This window comes from Neovison vison, chromosome 3 (genome assembly GCF_020171115.1).
Source record: "Neovison vison isolate M4711 chromosome 3, ASM_NN_V1, whole genome shotgun sequence".
Taxonomy (NCBI): Eukaryota; Metazoa; Chordata; class Mammalia; order Carnivora; family Mustelidae; genus Neogale; species Neogale vison.
In genome coordinates, this window is record NC_058093.1 from 102,546,476 (window position 1) to 102,574,194 (window position 27,719).

A 27,719-nucleotide genomic window follows, 5' to 3' on the forward strand; every position below is an offset into this window, starting at 1 on the left:
TTGAATTGGTGTGACTGATTTTTCTGAAGTGAAATGGAACAGTTCCCGCATACCTTCTTGAACAAATGGATTTGTTTGGGCTCCTAATTTCAATCTAAGATATTTTTGAATGTTGACTCTATTCTCTGGGGTGTAGCCATCTCTTTGTTTTAGCTTTAAATGATGTCCAAATCTGACAAACTAATTCTGTGCCTTTATCCAGATTGATAAAGACTCTAAAAAGGTAGACTGTGCGGTGCAGCTTGAGACAATCCTACTAGGTCGACAACTAATTAGCTGATACCATTTTTTTTCTCTTTTTATGTTATTACTTACTGCATCAGTCCCCCAGATTTTAGGAAATCCTGGAATATTTTAACCCCACATTTAGCATCATTCTCTCCAGATTTATAGGGTTCCTTAATCTCTAAATTCAGATTGTAGTTTTAAATCTCTCTATCCCACCTTCCTTTACCTCTTTCAATTACCCTTTAGTCAGATCCTATTATGTGAGAGGCCCAGTGGTAGGCAGTGGGGACACAGACCTTACTCCTGGACATCCACAGTTCAATCAGGTAAAACCAACTCATGCACAAATAAAGGTGTTGTCCTCTACATTCTCTCCTAGCCTAAACTGTGCTATAGAGTAAAAGAGAGTTTTGAAAGGTCTTCTTGATCTGTCTTTCCTCTCTCCCACAAATGGTCATGAAAACCGTATTGTGTTAGGCACTGGGAATTATGCAATGATCCCAGCTCTCATTTACAGGGGGACAGATAGAGACAAATGAAAACAGCATATTGTCAGTAGTGCTCGGAAGGAGACTACCAGGAGTGGAGCCACACAACATCACAGAAAAGCCCGTCATAGGGAGGAAAGTCACTGGTCCTGGCCGCTAGGTGAGTCTTTGCACAAACCTGCAGAGACTTGTCAGCCTCTGCTGAGCAGTCATTATGCATCAGGCAACAGAGATGAGAGCTGCAAGAGGAAACTTGGCCCTCCGGAAGTTGACAGATTTAGGGTGTAACTTAACACTTGTGACCTTGTATGAAGAAATGCAGTCCAGAATGAAGGAGTACAAAAATCCAACCCTGGAAAAAAAAAAAGACCTTTTTTTCTATCTCTGGTCACAGCAGGAGGTTCCCAAGAAGAAAACTTCTCCCTGGTACTGATGAGGGAGCAGGAGGCTGGCTGAGGAGGGAGCAGGGGCTGGCGCCTTGCACCCCCTCTCTACCCACTCCCTTTAGTAATATGTGTGACATTCCTCAGGCACCCCTGATTGCCCTGAAAGAAGAACAAATGGTTATATTGCAGAGATCACAGTCCTGTAAGGCAGGAGTCTCCCTTTGTTTGCAAATGTCCTTGAGATTTACAAACAAAGAAGTTACCTTATCAATAGCCCAATTTCCAAGGACACATAACTCAGTTCCTCAAGCCCTAATGCCACCCTCCCCTCCATAAGAAACCAAAGGAGGCGGAGGTAAAAAGAAAAGTAAATAAAGTTAAATTTCTTCTAAACCTAAATCTCACTCACAAGGATGCTTGATAGCAGGAATGTAACATTCCACCAGGAAACTCCCAATTGTCTTTATGTTAATGCCTCATTAGAAAGGAAGTGGCCTTGACTTGATAGTAACCAGGCCTTCAATATCCTGATAGTATTCTTTGCCCCAATAGCTCTTCTGAACACCCCTTTGTCCTCACCTACCCAACTCCTGTGTATATAACCAGACACTCCTCACAGGCTCGGGGCAGCCGCATCTCTGCCTGCCCACGGGTCCTGTCCCCGTGCTCTAATAAACCACCTTTTTGCACCAGAGACGTCTTAAGAAATCTTTCTTTAGCCGTCAGCTCCGAACCTCACCCCACTGAACCTCACCTAGGTTCGAGAACTTCATCAGTACCATACTTCTTCCCAAGCTCCACATGCTAATGCTGCTGAAAAAAATGGTAAAAATGCTTTCCTGTGGTGGGACTGGTGGGATTAGAAACATTTGCATCTTAGTTGACTAGAAACCACACTGGTTCTGACTCAGGCCTGATTCTTATAACAAAGGAGTCAGGATTTCCCGTTGCTAAGTTTTCCATGATCTGCTAATCTCAGCAAGGTTCCCGGGGTGCAGTAACTTTCCCCAGTCCCCATCCCCCTTAAACTTTATCTTTCCATTTCACCTCAACTGGGTATAGTTTTAAAGTCATTCATTCTGCCCATTTATTCCTATGACAAAAAGTTAAATGTCAACTCTATTGGGTCTGTGGCTCTGGGAATGAAGGAGGAACAATAAAAAGGACCGCCATCTTCCAGGCCCTCCCTGCCCCCTTCCTTAACCCTTGACTCTCCCGCCATAAGGATGTATGCCCAGGTCACATTTCCACAAGTAACCCGATACCTATGCAGGAAACAGGACTTCCCTGACCCTCCGATCACCAAATACCCTACCTTATATGGGTGTAAACCTATGCCCTGTCTTACCCCAGGTAAAAGACTCCCCCAACCCACTCCTGGCAGGACTTCCCCAACTCTCCTCTCTGGAGTCCCGGAACTTCGCCCGAGGGCACCTTTAATAAATCTTGCCTTGTACCTACTGAGCCTGCTGTCATGTTTATCTCGCCTGTAAAACCTTACAAACTCTACCAACCAGTTTGCATTGGGCACATATACTGACATTTCAAATGGCAACAGAAACCAAATAGCAACTGGTATCCATCTGAGATCATACAGGTCATGTTATTCTGTCATTTCTCTGCTTACGGGTTGACTGATGGCTAACTCGGAGCTCCCGGAGGCAGCAGGCAGTGTCCACCTCTTCCTTGTAACTAGGCCCTGCAACGTCCTCCACCCCCCGGCGGACACTGCTAGATTCCACAGTGTGTGCGCAACAGGTGTTGGCTGCGGGAGGAAATCATCCCATCTTGGGGCTCAACTGTCAGTTTCCCGACAGAAAAGAAGTCAAAGCTCAAGACTGAACATATCTCCAAAATACCAATTTTCTTTATAAGTGTTTGAAAAAGCTAACTGGAATAGCCCTACCTGGAAATAAGAAACCAGGGTAGAGAAACAACACTATGAAGGCAGTTACCGCAAGAGGGCGGCTGACATATTAGCAACTGACACTTTTGGGTCAATCCCACCCAATTCAGTTAGACAGATTCCCTGAGTAGGCACCGGCCATGGTACGTGCCTAGCATCACCTGGTTTGTAACAGTTCCTGTGGGGGACCACTATCACCTACTTGCTCCCATGCCAGACAGGCTGCCGTCAAGAGGCAGGCCACCACCTGGCCCAAGCAACTGGACCCCGGAGGTATATGGGACCTAAGCCACGCCAGAGAAATCATCCTTAGGACTCTACGCATAGAAGTGGGGAGGGTGCTAGAAGACTGACAGTCTGTGGTGAAGCCAGCAGGTGACAACAGAGAGAGAAACCAAGGGAAGCAAGAGCAGAGATGAGACACAAGGCTGCTGGAGTCCCTGGGACCCCTGCATTCACAGACCTCCCAGTTATGATAAACACTCCCTTTTTGCTTATACCATTACAGGCAGCTTCCAGTCCTTGCAAACAAAAGGCTCCTACTCGCATACTGTCCAAGTTAGCGAGCGTGGAACTTAGGAGGCAGCTGGTTTTGCATCATAGTGGAATATAAATTATCACAGAGGAGAGGGACAAGGACAAGTGGGACAAAATCCCCCCTAATCAAATGTGGTTGTCTGCATTCTCTAAATTTTTTTTTTTTTTAAGATTTTATTTTATTTGACAGAGAGAGATCACAAGTAGGCAGAGAGGCAGGCAGAGAGAGAGAGAGGAGGAAGCAGGCTCCCCGCCGAGCAGAGAGCCCAATGCGGGACTCGATCCCAGGACCCTGAGATCATGACCCGAGCCGAAGGCAGCGGCTTAACCCACTGAGCCACCCAGGCGCCCTGTCTGCATTCTCTAGAGGGGACTTAATTTCCTTTGTGTTTTTATATGTGCATTCCTGACCATACCCCGGCCATGACCTCTTTTTGGCTACACCCAGCTCAATTACCTGAGCACCCCCAGGTGCTCCTGAAAGACCTAACTTCAAGACCGGCGGGGCTTCCAATTAACTGCCAGAAAATGGGCCTCAGAATCAAAAGTTCAGAAGCAATGGTGCCAGAATTTCTTAATTGCCGGAAAGGAACATTTCCAAAACCTATTAAGAAAAAAATTTCTTCCACAAATAAGTCCTTTGATGGCTGAAAATTCATCAGAATGTTACATTCTAAAGGTTATAAAACTGATAGGAAAAATCACACATGCACACACCCCAAACAGAAACTTCCACAGCTTTTAGCAGCACAGGTGTGATTGCGTGTGTGTGCCTGGGCCACACCATTTTCATTTTGCTTATTTCTGTGGCTAGTTCCCAACATGACCTGGCTTCTCTCTACTTAGCCTAAGGTAGGCAGCTGGACAGTGACAGAATCTAAAGAGGTTTGTCACTGCAAGCCTGGAAGGTGAATGAGAAGGATGACGGCAAAGGATTATGGCTTGCCCCTACAGACACTCTACTTTGCCAAGGAGACAGGTTTCAAAGTCAGACAGTTCTGTATGCGAACCTGGAACTTCTTAGCTATGTGATACCGGACAAGTGACTCAACCCTTTAGTGTCCTCATCTGCAAAATGGATTTAACATCACACGCTTACATTCTGAACACCAACACTGTCAGGTCCTTGCTCCGAGGTTGCAGAGAGCAGTAAAACGTGGTCCACATACACATAAACAGAGAGTTTCAGCTGCACGTGAGGAAGTACAATGATGAAGGAAGGCAGAGGATTATATGCAAGGAGGCAGCACACTGCTCTGAGAATTCACGAGATCATCACATACAAGGCACTGAGCACAGAAAAGGCACTCAGGATAGACTCTTCTGATTCCCCAAGGCAGATCTGTGCTTCTAGATTAACAAAATGTTCTAAGATTCTATCTCAGGAAGATGCTGACCAAGGAATGATTTAGCTGGCTGTCACGTATTAAAGTGGTTGAAATGATATAGGGTTCATTAGTAAGTGGCATTAGGGAGAGTCCCTTCTTGTCCTTCTAGGGGACCTGGCTACTTCCTTGGCTCAGCTTCCTTCCCCTTCTTCTGACACAAGCTAGTGCAGGATTGTAGAGCAGAAGTGGGTTTTGGATAGTCAAGCTTTTTAGTGTTCTGCAAATGACAGTTATAGACTCTCCTTCCCTATAAAAATGAAGGCTAAGACGCAGCGAGCTTATTAGACATCAACACCAAAAAGCACAGCAGTGTCTCATATAGCGCATTCTGGAAAGGGCATTACCCTTCAGAAAAGAAGGGAGATGGTGCTCTTTGGCTGAGAGCCTACATGAACTCATGAATTATATATCTGGGAGCTTCTTCACATTCCTCTTCCCTGCTGCTTTACAGGAACCATATTAAATTGAGTTACATATCTCAGAGGCTTGCTTTGAAACACATGGGTTATTTATCATGTTACACTGTTAGAAGAGCCTGTGAACTTTAAAATCAAAGAGAAGCCTGCACATGTGTTTTCCCACATTTTTTATATCCTAATGCCTGTCAGCTTTCCAAGCACCAGGCTGGCTGTTCGATTCACTGCCTGCTCACAAAATCATTTTCACTCTTTCATACTCCCAAAACTATCTTGTCCCTTTTCTTCACTAAGCAGAAATCCATCCTGTTACCAGATTAATTTGGGTTTCTTACAAGTACCTCTGAAGGCCTCCCTCTGAGGCATCCCTCAATCCCATCTCCACTTCCAAGGGATTTGTTACGGAAACCCGAAAGGTGAGGGCATGGACTTTTGATAAACTGCCAGTGCCTGGTATCAGCCCAGGTATCATGGCAGTAAGATTTTTTTTTTAAAGATCTTACTTATTTATTTGACAGAGAGAGATCACAAGTAAGCAGAGAGAGAGAGAGAGGGAAGCAGGCTCCCCGCTGAGTAGGGAGCCTGATGCAGGACTCGATCCCAGGATCCTGAGATCATGACCGAAGGCAGCGGCTTAACCCACTGAGCCACCCAGGCGCCCCATGGCAGTAAGATTGAAGCGGAAACCAAACAGTGTGGTGGACAACCCTAGGAAAGCCCTATCCCCTCTGCCTCCTGGTGTTCAGGCCTTCATGTAAGCCCATCCCCTGAATGTGGATGGGACCTGTGACCTGCTTCTAACCAATAGAAGACAGTGAAGTGATGGGATATATGTGAGTGCATGCACCTAGCTGTTATACAGAACTACAACGTCTAGCCTATGAGGAGGTGCTCTTCCTTGCTGGCTTTGATCAAACAAGTGGCGATTTGGGGAAGGCCACATGGCAAGGAACCGAAGGCAGCCAGCAGCCAGCAGCCAGCAAGAGCTGAGGACTTCAGCCAACAGGCTGAATCCTGTTAACAACCACATGAGCTTAGAAGTGGATCCTGCCCCAGCTGAGCCTCAGATAAGAAAGCAGACCTGGGCAGCACTTTCACTGTGAGAGCCCTAAACAAAAAAATCCTGCTATTCTGTGCTCAACTGCTCACCCCCAGTGACTGTGAGATAATAAGTGTGTGTTGTTGGGGCACCTGGGTGGCTCAGTGGGTTAAGGCCTCTGCCTTTGGCTCAGGTCATGGTCTCCGGGTCCTGGGATCAAGCCCCGCATCGGGCTTTCTGCTCAGCACGGAGCCTGCTTACTGCTCTCTCTCTGCCTGCCTCTTCACCTACTTGTAATCTCTGTCTGTCAAATAAATAAATAAAATCTTAAAAAAAAATGTGTGTGTTGTTTTAAGCTACCACCTTTGTTGTAATACTGATGTGCAGCAGTAGATAACTAAATGTACGAATAAGCAGAGGAGAAGTAAAGCAGCCTCTGGCATCTGAGAGCCAACCTGGCCTTCTCGACAAGACCTTGATGTTGCTGGGAGCTGCCCTGCACATCCTAGATCTTGGTGCTTTACATAGGTAATTTCAAAGAATGTCAACATCACACAATGTCTTGAAGATGAAGGAAAAGACATGAGCATTCTGTAATCATGTCTGAACATGGACCAAATCTTATAATTGCTCAAATCGCAAAAATGACCAAACATACCCCTATGCTGGCTAATAATAGTACACAGCTTTAACCATGATTCATTACCTCATCTTTTTAATTTTTTTCATTCCCCCATCTTATTAAATTTATTTAGACACTCATTTTTTTTTTTAAAGATTTTATTTATTTATTTTTGACAGAGAGAGATCACAAGTAGACAGAGAGGCAGGCAGAGAGAGAGGAGGAAGCAGGCTCCCCGCCGAGCAGAGAGCCCGATGCGGGGCTCGATCCCAGGACCCTGAGATCATGACCCGAGCCGAAGACAGCGGCTTAACCCACTGAGCCACCCAGGCGCCCATATTTAGACACTCATTTATAGGATCGCCCTTCCTTAAAACATCCAACAGACAGCAAAGCCCTACTTTCTTGGTCCTTCCCACAAATCACCTAAAACAAGCCAGAATCCCACAGTAAGGCTTTCCTAATGCTTCCTTACTGAGATGTCGCATGGCTCCCCACTTGTGCACAGTCTCCCCCACCAGCACCAGCAATAAACCCGACTGTTCAACTACAGTTGTGCTCCTCATGCTCTCTGGTGAGAGGCCACTGATAAAACAGGAGCAAACAATAAAGCAAACAACAACTACAACAAAGCCAAACAGAACTTCACCATGGAAATTGCATAAAATTAGAGGAGTATAAACCAATCAAGTAAGAAAGAGTCCATAAACAGTTTAAATTAAATAAACCCCACAAAAATACAATAAGCTATCTCCAAGTAAGTATAAAGAAATTATGAATAAATGGTATTAGGAGAGTGGATAGGAGGAGGAAAATTGGCACGAATCCCATTTTAGAATATAAATAAAAGTGAACTCCACATAAGTTAAAGAATTAAACATCATCAGTAAAAGATGAACTGAAATGTAATGGATTACTTATTGGATCCATGGAAAGATGATGACCCTGTCACCTGGAAACAATAATAAAAAGATCCATTGATTTACGTACAAATTCCTTGTTTATAATGAAAAGCAATCCAAAAATAAAAAAACACTGGGTGTTACATGCAACTAATGAATCACTGAATACTACATCAAAAACTAATGATGTACTGTATGGTGGCTAACTTACTGTATATTAAAAAAAACAAAAAGAACAGCCAAGAAATACTTTAGTGATGAAATATATAAATCTAGAATATAGACTATATTCAAATTTTTAAAAAATTATTTTTAATTTTTATAAACAATATTTTTATCCCCAGGGGTACAGGTCTGTGAATCGCCAAAGACTATATTCAAATTTATATGAAAAACATCACATACCCAAAAGATAAATGAGTACAGGTAATAACAATTTATATAGTACAAAATAGAGCAAACAAAAACATGGAACCATGGCCCATACTCTCAGGTGCAGAGGTGCTATCTTATAGCTACTAAAGTAGCAAGTTAGACAAAAGAACAAAGTTGGAAATGTGGGGCCACGGTGAAGCCCCTTTATCACTGACAGTATTGTGTGCTGTTACAATTTATTTGTAAAGCAACAAAGAGAGATAACCCAACACCCAAGTCCTAAAAAAATCTCTTAGTAGAAACTATCTGCTCAGAGTTTACGACAGCATTATCCACAGTGGCAAACACAGACAACTTAGAAGTCGAACAACAGGGAAATGTTTGAGGAACTGGGATGTATTAACACATGAATTATCTAGTATTCAAATAAGTGCAAAGGCTAGAAACATAAAAAATCTTTAGGATTCGACATGCCAAAAAAAAAATGCACACTATAAAAAGCAAATGAAGGTAAGTATCAGCTAAAAGCTCTCACGTGCCAGACACTGTTTGAGGTATTTAGTCACATTTCACTTAATCTTCACAAAATCCTGACAGCGAAGTAGTATTATCGCCATTTTACATAGGGAGATAGGAGGACAAAGAGGGGTTAAATAAATTGGTCAAGGTCATACAGCTGGGACATAGAGGAGACAGATATGAACCAAGACATGACTTCAAATGCTGTCTTTTTAACTGTACCACCCTACCTCTTGATGCCCTACCTGATGGCTGCAACTAGGAACCACCATGGAGATGTGGGACCAACCCTGGAGGGTAATATGCAAATGTGAGATGACTCTGATATGAGAATAAGATTAATAGGATATAATTTAAAAAAGCATTACCTTTAACGCTATATGATCTACATACATAATGCAAAAAACACAATCAAGCGGTGAACCCTGAACCTCTAATTCTTCATTAGCAGTTTAATTACCTATGTCCTTGGAAAAACACTGGTTCCAAACTACTTCCAACGTCACTCCTTTCTGGCAGAATGGAATGTAGGTAGAGAGTGCAGTCACAGGTCGTGGGTACAGATCACAGTACAAGGGTGAGGAGGAAAAGTTCAGGGGATAACAGACCCAAAAGGAGACACGGACATGAAGAGCTGACTGGGGAAAGAGGTAAGCTTCAGGACTCCCAGGCAAAGAGAGGCATACGACCAACAAAGGAGGGTCAGCCTGCTTGGTTTCCCTCTTAAAATAATCTGAGCTCTTATCTACCGGCAGTGGGTGAGTATGAAGACAAAAGTCAGGGCCCCTGCAGTGAGTACCCCACCTTCTAGTTGTTTTTTTTAAAAAAAACTGGATTCAGCAATGCTATGTGGCAACATAAAGGCAAGTGCCATCCAATTGTGTGCTGACCACCAATCAAGAAACTTGATTATACATTGGGGCAATGTATAAATCGTTCTCCTCAATTACACTTTCAGGGCTTTTAAGCTGATCTGTAACTTTGAGGATTATCTAAGTCCTTTTCCAGTCAAATCTCTGAGGACACTTTGACTACTGTCATCTCTCCTTGGTGGCAGACTGAAACAGAGGATACTTTGGACTCCATGAAAGTTGGATTAGAAAACCTATATTAAGCAGCACTGATTTGGCGGGTAGCGGGTAGGGGAAATGTGAGAATCACACCCCCGGACTTTCTAAGCCATTTTACTCATTGTATTGCTCAAAGACCCCTCATTGGTGGGAGGTGATCCCCTGCTGTGTTTACAGAAGGTCATAACTCTCAGTTTCAGGAGACATCCTTTCCCCAAGTACATCATCTCTGCAAAATCACTTGAGGAGAATATTGCACGGAGAGCTGGAGCATAACTAATTTGTCGTCAAGGCTTCTGAGACAGGGAAGGCAAAGCTGGATGCTTTAATACACATCAACGTTTTAGGGCGATGGACTTGAGTATGGCTGGGGAAGGAAGGATGTGAAACAATGCCCTGTAAATCTGATTTCACCGATACTACATCTCAGCCAGACCAGAATCAGTTATGTGCAAAATGATTAATCACCATCTCCCTGAAATAGTCAAGGTCCTGCTGCCTATTCTTGGGATAGAAAAAAATCTAACACTGAAATATAGCTTTTAGGCTTTAGTTCATTCTATACCCTTTTAATAAAGTGGAACAAAAAATTTTGCCTTGGGCTTGGCTGAGTTATGGGGTTTGTCTCCTAAGTGGCAAAAGCTTATTCTTCGACCCAATCACCAAACTGAGCCCGAGTTATAAGAAGCCTGGTAGAGAAGGAAAAATGCCTATGCTATACCTCGGACATCAATTTATCAGATGTGATCCTTTCTCTGAGAGACAGGTTTTCTCTTTATATGTATAGAAAAAAGGCACTGCAGAAGAAAATTAACTGAGCTAACAGACAAATGCTGACGGCTTTGCATGGCGTGCATGTTTCTGACAAATGTCGCTGGTGAATTACAATGTGACTCCATCAATGATATGGAAAGGTATAGGGACACAGAAGAGATCCTGGGGCATGACCTGAGGCTAAGACTCCACCTGGGGCCCCACATACCTTCTCTGCGTACTCGGACACGATCTGCTTGATCTCGGCGGAGCAGAGTCCCACAATCTGGCCTACGGAGCTGGCAGTGAGGCGGCTCTGCAGTCACGGGGAGGGGGGGCTTCTTAAGGCCATGCCTTGTCTTTCACAGAACTGGAAAATCTGAATGCTCTGAGTCGTATAGCAAAAATAGATAATACTCCCGGGGAGGAGGGGGAATACTCTGGGCTTTGTTTAGGTATCTATCAACAAGGAAAGGGGAAAACAAGCCGTGGGGCAAATGGTAAGCCATCTCTCCATCATATGAATCATTCAAATGTTTGTGCCAGATTCTTCCTGGTCCCTGGGAAATCATTCTTTACCCCAAATACCCCATCTCAGGGTCTCTTCCTGAGCAGAGGAACCTGGAAGTCTTAGAACTGAGGGGAAGAAAAAATACACATGGGACAGAAACAGGAATCTTAGAGCTCTCCAAATACCTCATTACTGCCACAGGCTTTTCCTGCCCTAAAAAGGAGGGATCCTTTCAAAGCCCTTGGTTAAGCCCTTTGGACAGGCCCTGAGGTCTGGGAAGACCAATGAAAAATGTGGTGTTGTATTTTCTAAGCAGATGGAGTGGGAAGGACGAGGGTTCTTCTGGCATGGGTGGTTGTGGAGAGGCAGGGCTGAACCACGGCTCCTCTACAGATGTCCTTGTGATGCCGTCCCAGCAAGGACATCTCACTCTCACAAGGGTCCTTGCAGATCCCCAGAGGTTCCCATGGACGGCAACACTATGCACTGGGAGAAAGCTTCCTAAAAGACCCTAAGGAAAGAGGAAGCACTGACTGCTAAAAAGACAGGGCTCTGATGAAGGAGGTCCCTCTGGGAGGAGGCTCCTTGGAGTAGCAGAGGGCGGTTCCACATCCCCACCTCCACATGGCGCCCCCCACACAATGCCCCCTCACCTCCTCATTCGCCATGGCGGTCATCTTGGTCATCAATGACTGGATACGCTGCTGGAAGAACGGAGAGAAGTAGCAGTGAGTGGACCCCAGTATGTAAGGCTTCTGCAATGGGTCTACACAGACTTTTGCGGTGCAATCCAAGGTTGTTTACTTGTTGTCTCTAGTGAGGCTCATGGGGGAAGGGGTGAGGAAAGGAAACTGGAAAGGGTGTGAGAGGCCAGCTAACAGCAGTGGGGTGTGGGAGGCAGTTGGCCGCTTGCAAAGCTGGGGATGAAGGAACAATTTCTCCCCAGATGCCTGAAACAGAAGCCCCAGGGGACCTACACGGGCCACACACCTCTTCAGCAGCTTGAAGCTCATCTTCCTCACAGGCATCAGCTTTTTCTGCAGCCGAGAGCCCTGCGGGAAGGACCGTCTTCTTGTCCTCGGCCTGGAAGGGAAGATGCAAAAATAGCTGGGCCCTGGAGATGAAGACTCAGTGGAGAAAGGATGACAACGCAAAGGGGCACAGATCTGTGAAGGACAATATGCATATCTGGAAAGGTGAACCAGTCCCTGCCAAAGAGTGGGGAATCCAGAGACCTGAGCTTCAAGTCCTACCACAGACCGAGCAGGTCAAGGTCAGGGCCTTGGACCGTGTCTCACTCCATTGCTATACTGCTTGCTGGTTCAATGCCTATCAGGTCGCATGCATTTGCCAGACTCCTCCTTTGACTGGGTCTCCTCCCTGCCTTAACGCCTTCAAGAGCAAATCACTGTCTAACAGAGTATATTTTTCAAACGGCCACTTGAGACCCACTGGGGGACATGCAAGTCCTTTAGCAGGTATGGCCAGCATCTATAGACATGACACGAAAATAAGAGAACAGGACACATCAAAGTGCTTTACACATAGTAAAGAGTTAGGCACTGCTCTGTGAAACCTTTATTTTGGAGTTGTCTGTGTGTGTACTGAATCATGATGAAAAACAGAATTCTTACTGCTAAGAGTAGCCAACAAAGTTTAAAAAACACTGGCCTAAAGGATAAAAATCGAACTGCTTCACCTGGTGATCCAGCTTCTGGCTCTGGACCCAGCCTGAGGCTCTAAACATACCCACCGCCACACTCAAGACACCTGCATGACCTGAAGCTTCTCAAAACTGCACTGCAAGTCTAGAGAGCTTGCTCCTAGTTCCGTGTCTGCCGCCTGCCAGCGGGGCGACCGCAGGCTTACCTTCTCTGGATATCAGGGTCCTCTTGGATTGAAAACGAGAAATGGCAGTCTCAGACAGCCTCCTTAGACTGACCCAATTCTAGAAGGCTTTTCTATAACCTGCCTGTAACTGACCCCAGGGAACACTGTGAGCTCCTCACTGCAGGGGATATAGGTATCCCCTGATTTCGAAAACTCGCGTTAGGCCACTTTGCTTTCACAAAAGACCCCTATTAGTACCTGTTGTTGCTGACCAAAAGAAATCTGAAAAGGATTTTCGCTTTTACAAAAAAAGGTGAAAGCGAAAACAGTTTTCAGCGTTCCTTTAGCTGTGAGCCCATTAGGAGGGAGTGTGTAACCTGGGCAATGAAAGCGGGCTGCTGAGCTCCTTCCCTGGGAACGACATTCAGCATCTCAGCATCAAGCTGCAAGAGCTTCGAACTATATCCAAGCATCTGTGCTTTGTCTCAATTTATTTTGTGTGTCTGTTGGCAAGGCTCGTATCAGAAAAGCCTAAGACTTGACTTTTTGGGTCTAGGAATGCTCACAAATTTTTCATATAAATGATGGCAATTGCTTCTTTGCTTTATACCATTTTGGCTTATAAAAGGCTTTACAGCTACACTCTACTTTGGGATAGTAGAGGAAACTTGTATCTGTATTTGTAGACAAGCCCAAAGTGAATACTGTGAGCATCGGGACATGAGCATCGCATGGCTTTTCCAATCATAATTAATACACCCAGTAACTATATGCACAGACATTCTCTTCAGACTAAATTACATGCCAAATTGAAAGTACACATCAAATTCTTATTATGTATCAGATGCCACCTGACATACACAAATCCAGAAAACCCTTGCTTTGGAGGAAATGACTGTTTAGTTAAAAATAAAAACACAACAGTTGCAAAATTAAATAACGAGAAGACCGAAAAAGAAGGTACCCTAATCAATGACTGGCTGCCCCGAACTACCACTGCCCCTGATAAAACAGCTCATGCTTATTTGGTATCTCCCGCATGATGAGTCATTCTCCCCACCAAGGCTACAAGGGGGTACAGTGACCGCCCCTCCTTCACAGATGCCGTGAACTGAGGCGCAGGGAGTAAGTACACTGTCCGAAGTCACACAGAGAAGGGATCTGAAACCAGCCAGCCTGCCTTTGGCACACACGCTCCTAGTCACTCTCTGTGCCGTCTGCTGACTGAGACAGCAATCACCACATAACGCAGGAGGCTGAGAGCCAGGCAGGCTTCCTGGAAGGATTGGGGTTCTGCACAAAGCCGGAGCGGCATGAGAACAGAGCCTAGAGAGGAAGTGTCCTATGCAAGGAACTCTTGGGAGTCTGATGGGGAATGAGGGAAAAAAAAAGAGTACGCATGGATCTCAAACTATAGGACTCTGCTTTTTAAGAGCCAACAACAACTTTAGTCAGCATTCCATTATTTAAAAGGCAGTGGTTAAGAGCACAGGCTTTGCTGTCCCACAGACCTGGGATTCTTATTACTTCCCTTGAAGGGCCTGCGTGATTGTGGACAAATCCCAGAGCCTCTCTGAGCCTCACAGCTTTCTGACCTCAGCTTTTCTGAAAAAAGGTAGTGTCTTCCTCACTGAGTTGCTCAGGGAAGTAAATGAAGAAAGGACGTGCAGAGCCCTGCAAAAAGGGGCTGAGGCACAGTACGGGGTCTGGCCCTATAAGATGCACATGCCCGCCCTGTAGCTGATGGCTAAGGCTCATCAGTAAACACATACATTATGGGAGGTTTCTGAGACTGCCGTGTGAAGTCAGAATGCCCACTTCGACTTCCCTGAGTTCTCCACACTAGGCTGTCTTAGGGCAGGCCTGCAACATGCGGCTGTGTTCTACATCACTGGCAGCACCCTGCTCACACCTGTCTAGGGTCTCCCTCCTCCAGCAGGGAGTGCCCAGGGCCCTGCAGCAGACTTCATCTTCATACCTCTGGAGTTAGGAGAGCCCAGCTGGTTGTCTCTGGGGCCATGACTTCCAGCCCTTCCATGAGGCTGCTGCTTCAGGTCCCTGGCCCACGAGGGTGGCAGACCGCAGCTAGTACAGGGAGATGCAGTGGAACCAGGCAGCTGTCACATCCCTGCCGACACGGGTTGCCCAGGGACTGGAGCCTGGGTCACTGTGGAGACGCATCCCCCCATTCTTGCTAAGCCCGGGGCCCACCAGCATCAGACAGAGGCAAAGGGGAGGGGCGCTTCCATCTCTCCAATGTTTTCTCCCATTATCTATGCTTTTCTTACCTTCTCTGTTTTGCTCTGGCGGCTAAATCCATATCTCCTGCAGGCCACAAAAAAGGGGAGTTCAATTACTATTTGAAAATCACACCAATGTGGTCAAATGCATTTGGGTTGGATTTTTATATGAAAAGCACCAAAGAAAATTTAAGCCTTACGGTAACTGGAGAAAATGTTTTAAGTGCCAAACCACAGACAGAGGCCACTGTTTTTGAATGAAGGGCCAGCCATTCTACTTCCCAGGTGAACACTATGAACGGGAGTTCTCCGAGGGAACACAGTGCAATATTCTTTTTTAAGTGCAGCCATTCCTCCCTGAATCAGGAGCTGTATTTCAGGCCCAAAGTTTAAGCTAAAAGCCTTAAAACTTTCTGTATGAACAAATGCAAGTGTGTTTGCTTGGGGTAAGGATGCTCCCTAATGGTTCTGTTCAGAACCTGGAGTCCGGCCTATTTTTCATTCTCCAGCGTCGCCCAAGCATGATGCCAACAATGTTATGTGTTCACTTCAGGCAACCTTACATTCAAAGAAACTCACAAAAGCACTTTAGTTTAAATTAGTTTATGTTTAGGTTCTTTTTTTTTTTTTTTTTAAAGCAAGTATAGCAATGTGCAAACCATTCAACCTGAAATGAAAAGCATGATGCAAAACACCACACCTCACTTACCTTCAAGTAGTTTCTAAAGAGATAAAGGTACATGCAGCCATTTAAGGAAAGCAAAGGAAGGATGCCTACTCCACCCTTGCTCAGGCTGGGCCTCACCGGCTGGGCTGGTGTACTGGCCTCCAGGCTCACTGCACTCCCACTCCACCTCACTCCCTCTCCGGCTCCCCAGCAGCCTCATCTGCACACGTCAATGGCAGGCCTCTTCCCTCTGGGGCACCTTCACTAAGGCTTCCCTTCTGCAGCTCTGCCTAGCAACCCCTTAGCTTCACCTTCTCACCTGCCATGTTCCCATGTGGTCCCTGCCTGGCAGACCGCTGTGCACACACGGGCTGTTCTCCTGCTTTCCATTCACGCCCACAACTCCGCTCTCAAGGCCCCTCCTCTCTGAAGCATGGCCCACGAAGGACAGTATGCCTGGGCCAATCCACCCCACCTCTGTCGTGCCCCATCCACCCCGCCTCCGACGGCAAGCACGTCCAGCAGTCTGTGTGCCTGTCTGCACCCTCTTCCCTGAGGGCATGGGAGCTCCTTTTACATTTTGTATTTCCAGTGCACACTGAACAAATAAACTGAACAGAAGTGGAAGAACATGCGGGAATCCAGAAGCCAAAGCATCATCCGGCCTTAGGGGAGGCTGTCATGTAACTGGAGAGACCCCAGCTGAGCACAGTGTGCCCCTTCATTTGGCACAAATGTACAGATAAGTGCAGCCAACTAAAGGTAAATTTGGAGTGTCCACACGGTTTCTGAATGGCCCGGTGGCAGATTCTGTGCATTCGTTTCACAATGTCTGAGGAAACTCCTTATACTACAGAGGTTGGGAAACAAAAGACTCTAGTTTTTCTTTTTCTTTTTTTTTTTTTAAGCGGGGGAAGGGCAGAGGGCGAGAGAGACTCTCAAGCTGGCTCCACACTGAGTGCAGAGCCCAAGACAGGGCTTGATCTCATAACCCTGAGATCATGACCTGTACTGAAATCATGAGTCAGACGCTTAGTGGACTGAGACAGCCAGAAGCCCCCAGAAACTCTAGTTTCTACACTTGGGCGCACCCAGGGCTGCAAATGCTACCCTGAGCTCCAGAAATCAGGGGTGCTTCCCGGCCATGTGAATGAGCAGCAGCCAGCTGAGGAGAGAGGTATGCTGTGCAGTGTGGGTCACAGAGGTAACCTGGTTCTGGGGCCAGCAGCTGTGGCAGTGGCATCCTGATTCCGGCTGAAGTGGCGTGGTTTCTTTGTGAGCAGCCATGAACCTGGCATCCCAACCCCTCAGGCCACTAGCTAGCTTCCCCATGGTGGAGGCAGAAGCAGCATCCTTGCCCGGTTCTGATGTGCTGCTTGGGCAGGGACCCCACCCAGCTTGGATCCCACCTCTCAAACGTTCCCAAGGATCCATGGAGTCAACCCCTTCTGCTGGAACTAGCTGGAGGGTTTGTGTTCTCACACAGCGATCCCTGACCAATAGAGGATCTCACCACAGTTCCCCATGCCTTGAAGTAACCTTGTACCTTGGGTGTTCTTGGTCTAGTCTGTGGAGACCCTTAGGGCAGATGACATACCCTCAGACAGAGAGGCCTCATCTAAGGAGCCAGAACTTTTTGGATTTTCCAAATAAAGCAGTAAGCAACTCAATGTGAGTGACTCAGTTCCTGCCTCTTCTACTCCTTGGTAAAGACAGAGGTTTTGGGAAGAAGCTTCTGACCACCCAAAGACCTGGGTTAGGCACCAGTGTGCTCATCCCAAGGGCTACACTAATTACATCTGATCCTACAAATCTGTCTGTTGCACTCCTGGAATGAGTACTTCACTCATTTTTTTAAATAGTTTTTTAAACTGAAAAATGATTCGTATCACATAAAATTTACCATTTGAAACTATACACTTCAGTGGTTTTTGGGCAGATTCACTATTTGTGCAACCATCACCACTATCTAATCCCAGAATAGTTCCATCACTCCAGAAAGAAACTCCATAGCTATCAGAAGCTCATCTCAAATCCCCCTCTCCAGCCCCTGGCTACCGTTAACTGATTTTCTGTCTTGAGGGATTCACCTGTTCTGGACATATCATATACACAGAATCTTGGGTAGCCTTCTGTGACTGGCTCCTTCACTCAGCATGGTTCAGACAGCTCCACTGACTTATGTTTCCCCAGCACCTAGAACAGTGCCTGGCACATAGTAGGTACTCAGTCAATGTATGCTGAATGAGTAGAGTCCAGCTGATTTTTCTAATAGTCTCCTTCTCCATGTGTCATGGTGACAAGGCTTCCAGGACAAAGAGCTGCCCTTGGTTGCCTATTAATGCCTGCCTCATTACGTTCACTGGCCAAGATGTCTCCGGGAGACTTCCATGTTGTTTGAGCTTCACCAGGAGAACATGTATCCCTTTCTGGCCTAGCATCCCTCACAAAGAACAAGGGGATGCTTCCCCTTCTTTCTGCCACAAGCATTTACTTCACTTTTATCTTTCACAGGTGTGCTGCTCTACCCTCCCAACTCCCTCTCCTCTTGCCCTGTCTTCCCTGCCCCTTCCTCACAAGGGCCAGCCCGAGATTGGTGCTGCCAGATGCTTTCATTTGTTCCCACCTTTCCCCGTGTTAGCTCTGAGCCACCAGTCCCGCTGATGTCCTACCCTGTCAGCACCGACAGAACTCTGGTCTCTCACCGCCCACTTTACCTCCTCACTTCCTACACCTCACACTTGATCTTTAACATCAAGGAGGTACATCTTCTAGAACAGCATAGTCTAAAAAAAATGGAATGAGAGCCAAATAGATAATGTTAAATTAGTAGGTTCACATATTCAAATTACTTCAAACTTAAACTTTTCCCAATAACTAAATCAAGCATGAGTCTTTAAATGTAACTTAATTAAAATTAAAATCCTGGGGACGCCTGGGTGGCTCAGTTGGTTGGACGACTACCTTCGGCTCAGGGCGTGATCCTGGAGTCCCGGGATCGAGTCCCGCATCAGGCTCCCAGCTCCATGGGGAGTCTGCTTCGCTCTCTGACCTTCTCCTCGCTCATGCTCTCTCTCACTGTCTCTCTCTCTCAAATAAATAAATAAAATTAAAAAAAAAAAATTAAAATCCTGTCCTTGAGTCACACTAGTCAAACATCAAATGCTCAACAGCCACATATGGCTAATACTACAGCACTGGAGATCACAGTTCTAGAAAACAAACTAACCTTCAAAAACAACTGCTGCAGGGCAAATTAAGTCTGGTATCAAACTATCTGAAATCCTGAACAAAACAGGGGCATAAAAAAAGCCCTGAATTGGGGGGTGGGGGGAGGGATAGGGTGGCTGCATTACGGACATGGGGGAGGATACGTGTTATGGTGAGTGCTGTGAATTGTGTAAGCCTGATGATTCACACACCTGTACCTCTGGGGCAAATAATACATTATATTTTAATAAAAATAATTTCAAAAAACACACTAAATTGTATGTATTTAAAAAGTGTAACGGGATGAGTTTTGACATATATATGTACATCTGTGAACTTAGATTTCTTTTAACTCACGTACTGCTTTTATACATACAAAAAACCAAAACTCAACTAAATAAAGCTCCAGTGTTCCTAAAACACAACACAACAAAACAAAACAAAACGCAATGCCCTAAACAGTAAGGACTGTGGACCCTGTTCTCCGTTCATTCCACAAGCATGTACAAGATACCTTCCATGAGCACGTCACAGGCCTTGCCATCACAGAGGATATAAATAGGTTGCGAGAGTCACGTCATATTTCATTTACTAAGGAAGAGAATGACTTCAAAGCAACTAAAATCAGGTCTCAAATAGTGTGGAAAAGGCTAATGCCAGGATTCTAGTGGTTATGCTTCAAAATTCCACCTCTAGGTTTTTGGAGAGAGTCACAGGCCCAAGGTACAGTCACTTGCTGCTGTGACAGCAAACCAAGATTCAGAGTTTCAACCCCTCCAGGAGTGGAATTTCAAGTCAAACAATCTAGGATTTTCTGGACAGAGGTAATCTGTCATAAGGGCCCTCTCCATCCTCCAAAGGAAGATGAGGTAATCACCTAAAAAGACTCCTTTTCTTCCCCCTAAAGGAAGGTGACCTTGACTGAAACAATCTTTGTTTTCTTTTGCTAGTAACTTCTTATCCTATCCTCCTTCCTATAAAAACCTACTGTTTTGTACAGCTTGTGGGAACTCATTTCTGCTTGCTTCATAGGAGGCTGCTGGGTTCATGAATCACTTAATAAAGCCAATTAGATCTTCAAATGTACTTGGCTGAGACTTGGGCTTTAACAAAGTCAAATATACTGCACATAAAATGCACTTCCGCACAGGTAGGTGTTTTAATTTAGCTCCTAAAAGCTGACTGGACGCATAACAAAACTGAAATAGTATAAACTTGCAATTTTGTTGAAGTCTAAAATCAAAACCATGAGTCTTGTTTTTCCAATATCATAACACTTAAATCTATCCAAACGTGAACAGGCATACACAGCATGGCTGACAGGATTCAAAGTCCAACTTCATTTCAGCAAATAAGTCAAAAAAGGTGAAAGAAGCTGGAACACTGACCTCAAAGACACATGCAGTGTGGGCCTAGACTAATGAGTAACCTTCAACCCCAAAGAGTTTCAGACCTTCTTACTCCAGGAGTCAAAATACTTGCCCTCTTATCCAGAGGTGAGATATAGAGGAAACCAGAGGCACGGACAAGAGATGGGGGATGTGGATTCTTAGGTGGTGGGGATGAGCAATTCAGGGGTGCCATGATGTTCACACCAAAGGGAGAGACAGGATGGAGGGGGAGTCCCAGGGCCAGTGGAGGCCCAGCCTTGCTTGACTGGGGAAGGGAAGGAGGAAGAGTGGGTTAGACCTCTCAGCAGGGGTTGGGAGGGACTAGTGCTAGGGGTACAGAGTACAGGGACAAGGAGAACTAAAAGAAGAGGCGCATTTGAATCTACAGGTCATATTTAAGGGCATTTGAGAACTGAAAACTGTTGCTACTGCTGACAGAGCTTAGCAGTTGACATTTACTGTTTTCTGCACAGGACAAACTACTCATGTAATCCTCATTTAATGGGCAAGACCATTTATCTAGGGGACAGTACTGACCAAACCCTGAGGAGAAAGTCTGATGGCCAGAAAGGAGGCGAGGGCTTTCCCAAGAAGGGGGAATGAAATGCATACTTGCTGAAGCTTTAAGTTTTGTCCAATATGCTCTGTCAGTTTTAATGATCACTCACTTCTTGTTCAGTGTCAGACCAAACAATAAAGACTGGGCCTGTCTTCCTAAAACCGGAGCCAAACTTCCCCTGGAGGCTCAAACAATACTTGTAGCTAATGATAAGAGCATGTTATCAGGGTCCAACAAACCTGAGTTCAAGTCCCAGTGTGAGGCTCTTAATCATTCTTAAGAGCAGTTAATAGTTGATGTTGGGCAGGTTACTTCTTAAATTTTCTGATGCTATCTTTACCATTCTCAAAAAAAGAGAACTGAGGTGACTGAACCATCAGAAGGTCCTAAGCATCCACTTCCCCACGTCTCACAAACTCACCATTACCTCATCAGGAAAGCTAAACAGGGAGAAAAATAACCTCTCTCCTTAAGAAAAAAAAAAAAAAAATCCTTCAGCGAACACCCACCCTAAGATCAGAACTCAGCAGAAGTCAGCCTGACCCCATCAACAGGAACCAAGATTGACATCGATACACTCTGCTCTTTCTTATGCTCCAGATTTGAGAGGAGTCGCAGAAGTAAACCTGTGCATTGCTCCCTTCCCTAGAGAAATCCCCACCAGGCTCTGGACCCTAACTGCACCAACCACTCCTAAGGATGGGCAGGGACATCCTGAAGTCACCCAGTAATCACAGGACAATAATGACTGCCCTCTATGACACATGCCAAAGAGCCAGTTTAAAACTGAGAATCTTAAAAAAAAAAAAATAGTGAAATATTGTCAGCCTGGTCTCGGTAAGGTAGACAATTCACCAAATCTCTGACTCCTTTTTATCCCCAGGAACATGTGAGTATTCCGTGACAATGCGCAAAAAATGGAGGTATGAACAATATAAACTAAGAAAAGCATAACACTCTCCTGAGTATTTTTGGGCTCTGGAACATGTGACACCCAGCGAGGTGGTCTTTCCACCATGGCTCAACTGGGGCAGTATGGCCCCACCTGCCCACCTATAGCTGGGGCTTGGTTGGAAAACTCCATTCCAGGGCCCAGGACTCACAACCCGTCCAGCTGCTCAGGGTCTAACACTCAGAAGGGCCCCACGCTTGGTTGTCTTTGTGGTCCTGAAATTCCTAATAATTAGACATTGCTAGCAATTTTTAACAAGGGGCTCTGCATTTTCATTTTATCCTGGGCCCCACAAATTATGTAGATGGCTTGGTGGTGCCTGACTCAGAAGAGGAGTTCAATTCACAGCAGCAACTGGGGAGCTACGAGGAGAAGACATCAGACCCGGCTGAGGGCCAGAACTCACACCTTCCTTCAAATGAAACACACCAGCTTTAACTCTTAGGAAGGACGGACCTGATGCCACACAACTCCCTCCCAAAGAGAAAGGAAGAAATAAGGTGGCAACTTTTTGGGAAATGTTTTCTATATGAAAGATGAAGTATTTAAGCCAATGAAGCCGAACTTCTTTCTGGTTCTCTCTAGTGCCTCAGAGTGGGGAAGCCTTCAGATGCTCACACAGGGAGGTGCTGGGGTCAGAGCTGTTAGTTCCAGCCACCGGAGGAGGGCTGGGTTACTAGACAGGGCAGCACACAGCAACCACTCTCAGCATAAAGAAAGGAAGCACAAGGAGACATACTCACATCAAGGAATCAGTTACCCTACGTAGAAAATACAGGACATCAATGAAGGTTAATACCCAAGGTCAACCAAGAATTCAATGAGAACAGCACTTCTTTATGTGCTTTTTAAGTGAAAAATGAGAATAAAAGATAACTGGTATTTTTAAAAAAATTACAAAGGTTATTAAGAAATGATAAAATACTTCTAAACTCCTCATCTTCCCGCTCAGGAAAATCCCTCACGGGAAATCAAAACTACTACTCTAACACTTAAAACTACTGTTAACTGCTTTCGATCCTGTAGTTTACCTGAAGATTTTAACCAATGGCAGGAATATGAAGGGCAGACTGCAGCTGGCCTCACCAAATACCCCAAACACTCCAACTCCCCAGAAGGGCAAGGCTAGAGCCCACAATCATACACACATTTCCAAAGAGGATCTGCAAAAACCAGGCCTCCCCACCCTCGGGAATGCTACCCACAGAAATGTGGGTAGGTCAACCCCAAAGAGGAAAGTCCCCGGTGATGGAAATCTTGGGACAGAAACAGTAAATTCGATCAGGTAAAAAACAAAAAACACAAACCACAATCAAATTAATCTCAGTGAAGCAACCTAAATTAGCTTTCCTTTTCAAAGGCTTTATAAAACAGACACTTCAGGCTGGGTCCCCGTCGTTACCTGCCATATTCCAAAAGTGTGGCATGGACTCGGGATTCTTCATCGAGCAGCTCTTCTGCTCCCTGCTGACGTTTGTATTTCCGACGGGGCTTGTAAACATCCTAAGAAGTGGATGAGACAGATGGCTTACTGAGTGTGAGAATGCTCCCTTTCTGAACTGCCTGCTGGTGCACCCGGCCAGTCAGGGAGTGAGTCTCTCCCCATCATGGCGGGCGTGCCTGCCTCCTGCAGGAGAACAGTGGGCACTCAGGGCGGCTGCCTCAAGGAGGTCGCTCCTTTGACATTCATACAGTTAATAAATATTTCCACTCAAGATACTGCTTGTCAACTTTAACTTGGTGTTTCTTTTTCTTTTCTTTTTTTTAAGATTTATTCATTTATTTTTAGAGAGGGAGAGAGATTGAGAGTGGCAGAGGGAGACAGACAGAGAGCATCCCCAAGAAGACTTCCCACTGAGCAGGGAGCCTGACACGGGGCTCAATCCCATGACCCTGAGATCGTGACCTGAGCAGAAACCAGGAGCTGGACACTCAACTGACTGAGCCACTCAGGTGCCCCCTTGGTGTTTCTTCTGTACTTTGGCATTTTAATACTTTTTGTGGTCAAACTTATCAGTCGTTTTATATCTTACTTATTACCAGGGATTGTTACCAAAAAACAAAACAAAACAAAACAAAACACCCACAAAAGCAAAAAAACAAAAACACCAAAAAACAAACTTCTTGTCTGTTACTTGTACAGGTTATACTTAGCTTTTTAATCTACTCAGAAACTTTTTTCCCTGAATAGAAAATTAAGAATCCCAACATCATCAATTTAATAGTCTAGCCTTCACTTGATCTGAAATAGCATACGTGTATGTAACATGTACCAATGTTACCCTCTTCAATTCCTCTTGCTTTGTGAACCTTTATCCTGTCTCCACTGTTCGTTTTCAAATTTCCTGGCTATTGTAAGCATTCTCTCTTTCAAATGAATTCTAGTATCAACTTGTCAGGTTCATAATAAATAACTGCTGAGTTTTGATTAGAATCATACCAAATTTACAGATTATTTTGGAAAGAACTGGCATATTTATAATATTGAATCTTGCCCTGGGAAGCAAGGCTTATTTCTCTATTCAGATTTTATTCCATAAAATGTCCCAGAAAAAAATACAAACTTTCTAGTCACTGCATAGCCAGACCTTTCCACCACCCAGAGCCACAAACCAGTTAAGCGACCAGTTTAACAAGTTAAAAACTTCTGGTGTATAGGTTAACCCAGAATCCTTAAAAAAAAAAAAAAATGCTTAAATGGTAAAGGAGATTTCAATTCTTAGACTTTAACAGCAGAAAAGAAGAACAGACACAAAACCTTCAGCGATAATAACTTTTTTACAAACGTATTGGGCTAAGGTTTATCCCAAAAAAGGTGTATAGAAACACAGATGCTCTTTCAATTTTCGCTGACTTTTTAAATTACTAGAATGTAATTTAATTATAAATGTAGAACAAACACAGATCTATTTTGTATAGGACAAATTCTGAAAGTATATATATATATATATTTCTTGAACAAAGTACATGCCATGTAGTAGGTGCTAAATTAATGTAGTTCTTCACTCCCAGATGACCTGATTTAGCATTCTGCCCCAAATTAATGTCCTCCTTGAGTGTCAAGCTGGCAGTCAAATAGTATCTTAGGAAAATGAGCTCAGGGCTCTGGGTGCAAGTAGGCAAATATTTATCCAAGGAAAGTATTTCAGTTGTTTGTCCCTGATCTTTTCTTCTCCACGACCAGAGTTCATCACAACTAACCTCTACGTGGACATCATAAGGACAAGCACTACTGTCAGGTTTCTTCAGAGAGTGGTATTTTTATTCCAAGTAGAACTGTACCTCCCTTGATAATTCTTAACTTTAGTATTTTACTGTTTATTACAAAAAGTTTCAAACATACAGAAAAACATCCTTTTGTAACACATACCATATAATTTTAACAATTTTATAAAAAAAAAAAAAAAAAGGAATGGACTAGGGTCTGGGATGACACTGGAGTGTTCTTGTAACTTGCTGCCAGAAATAATTCCTAGTTTGCTGCTGGTGCCTGCATGAATAGGAAGCTATAAATAATGTAAAACAGATTCATGGGGAAATGCAACACATAACGAATCCGCATGACGTCAGTTACTGAATATGATTTAATTCTCGCTGAGCTCTACTATTACAGCAGTACTATATAATTGAGCTTAACTGCTATCTTCCTTAGTTACCACTGATAGAGTCAATGAGCTAAGACAGGAAATTGGATTCTTCTAAAAAAAGGACTGCTCCAAAACAATAGCATACTGAAACCAAGAGCTACAAGGACCTTTTATTCTGGGAAACAGTGACAATGTTGGCCTCTGTGTAATTATTCCTTATACTTGAAAACGCCTCATACATGTCTCACCTTTGCATTTATTTATTTATTTATTTATTTGACAGACAAAGATCACAAGTAGGCAGAGAGGCAGGCAGAGAGAGAGGGGGGAAGCAGGCTCTCCTCGGAACAGAGAGCCAGATGCAGGGCTCGATCCCAGGACCCTGGGATCATGACCTGAGCCGAAGGCAGAGGATTTAACCCACTGAGCCACCCAGGCGCCCCTCACCTTTGCATTTCATAACTGTTCCCAGAAGTAGAGACAAAGCAGATGCTTTTACCCCCACTTTATTACTTAAGAAGCAGAGCTTATATAATTTGTCCAGGATCTCTAAAATAGTATTAGACCTGGTCCTAGGTCCCCAGACTGCTAGTCCCAGGGTTTTTCTAATACGCTCGCTTGCTTCTGGTGGGCACTCCCGCCACCCTCCAGTGATCTCAGATGAGTCTTCTCACAAGACCACCGTATACCCAAGGCTGCTGTATGGATCATTACAATGGCTGCTTAAGTAACAAGGACCTAAATGTCAGAGGTTTTCAGGTCAACTGAAAAAACTATTGCTAAGTCACCCTTTAAAGCAACAGGAATCAGCAATGATGTCTAGTCTGGGGTATGCCATTAACTAGCTCTGTGACCTTGGGAATTCCCTTCAATGGGCCTGTTCCATTAGCTGTAAAACCAGGGCTAGACTAATAGTCCTTGAATAGGCTCTTGTTCTCTGTGCTGAAGGACATATGAGCAGGGTGAACATACTAAAGTGACTCTTTAGTAAAGCAGAGCTCTGGCACTGTGAGAGTCACAGATTTCTACCTTACGGGTCTGGTTACAAGACACTGGTTAGAAGAATTCCTGAGTCACATTTCAAACGGCAGGGAAGGGAGGTGGAAGGTGGAAGAGCACAACACTGGGGCAAGGTCTGCAGCACAGATCAATCACTATTACAGAGGGTTTCTCTTTTCTGAAATAATGAGCAGGCAGGGAGACAGCCACCACCAACTTGGCCTTCTCTGGTTAAGAGCTCCAGTGCGCCAAGCCACACGTGGGTCAGCAGGAACTGACATTCCCCTGACTGGCCTCCGCTGACCTTAACACATTTCTCAGGGCTCAACTTTCAGAGACACACCTCAGCCCAGGTACCCCACAAAGTAAGTCAGCTTCACCTAACGGGGCTCCACAGACAACTCCACCATCAACACCAGTGTCCTGAAAGATCCTGTAGGAAAAGTTATTATATCTGGGACAAATACATTTTTCCCCCCTCCATTCTCACACTAATAAAACAACAAAGGAAACAAAGCCCCTAGGTACTAAGTGAAGGAAATGGGAGATCGATGGATGGCGACCATTTCTGGACAGAGGAACACGTCTGCAGGGAGGAAAGTTAGCTGGGGAGCCAGAGTTTTCTCCAGACTTTGTTCCCTTTTCTCTTCTCTTTCACATGAGCTCTGTTCTGCTCCTTCAGGACCAACACACATCCCACCGCAGGGCTCCAATGTGAGTTGCTGGGTAAGATAAAGGTCACTGTATTAAATAGAGAGGCCAGAGATGGCTTCTGCACTTTGGTTCTTAGGTTTATTTCCTCACAGCAGGCTGAAACCTACTGGCTCAAAAGCATGCCAGGGTCAAACTCTAATTTTTATACATCCAGTCATTTCAAATGTGGCCCAAATAGGAAGATTGTTAGCCACTGTCTGTGTCATATACTTTACACAACTGTGTAAAGACAGTCTATGACACAGACACTGTCTGTGTCATATACTTTACACAACTGCATGTGCTGACCACTGATAGGGTAAGCCCTGGGACTGGAAAGACCCAAAACTGCTGCTGCAAATCTCCTTCAGAGATCTCTGACTACACAATCTCTGTGCTGTTGCTGTGTGACATTGCTGAGGCACCTGGACAATCTCCAGGAAACCCAGGG

The 27,719-nt window shown here is 45.0% G+C and overlaps 1 protein-coding gene across 2 annotated transcripts in view; it reads right to left on the reverse strand.

Moving 5' to 3' along the window:
• Positions 1-27,719, reverse strand: part of CCDC93 (coiled-coil domain containing 93) — a 92,828-nt gene that overhangs the window by 40,257 nt on the left and 24,852 nt on the right. The window contains exons 7-11 of one of the 2 annotated variants that reach the window (XM_044242606.1): positions 23,392-23,492; positions 15,259-15,295; positions 12,131-12,223; positions 11,794-11,841; positions 10,859-10,945 (exon numbers count right to left, since the gene is read on the reverse strand). In XM_044242606.1, the coding sequence (XP_044098541.1) occupies positions 10,859-10,945; positions 11,794-11,841; positions 12,131-12,223; positions 15,259-15,295; positions 23,392-23,492 (366 nt within the window). Of the gene's footprint in view, positions 1-10,858; positions 10,946-11,793; positions 11,845-12,130; positions 12,224-15,258; positions 15,296-23,391; positions 23,493-27,719 lie in introns of both variants that reach the window. The other variant, XM_044242605.1, reaches the window with a different exon arrangement.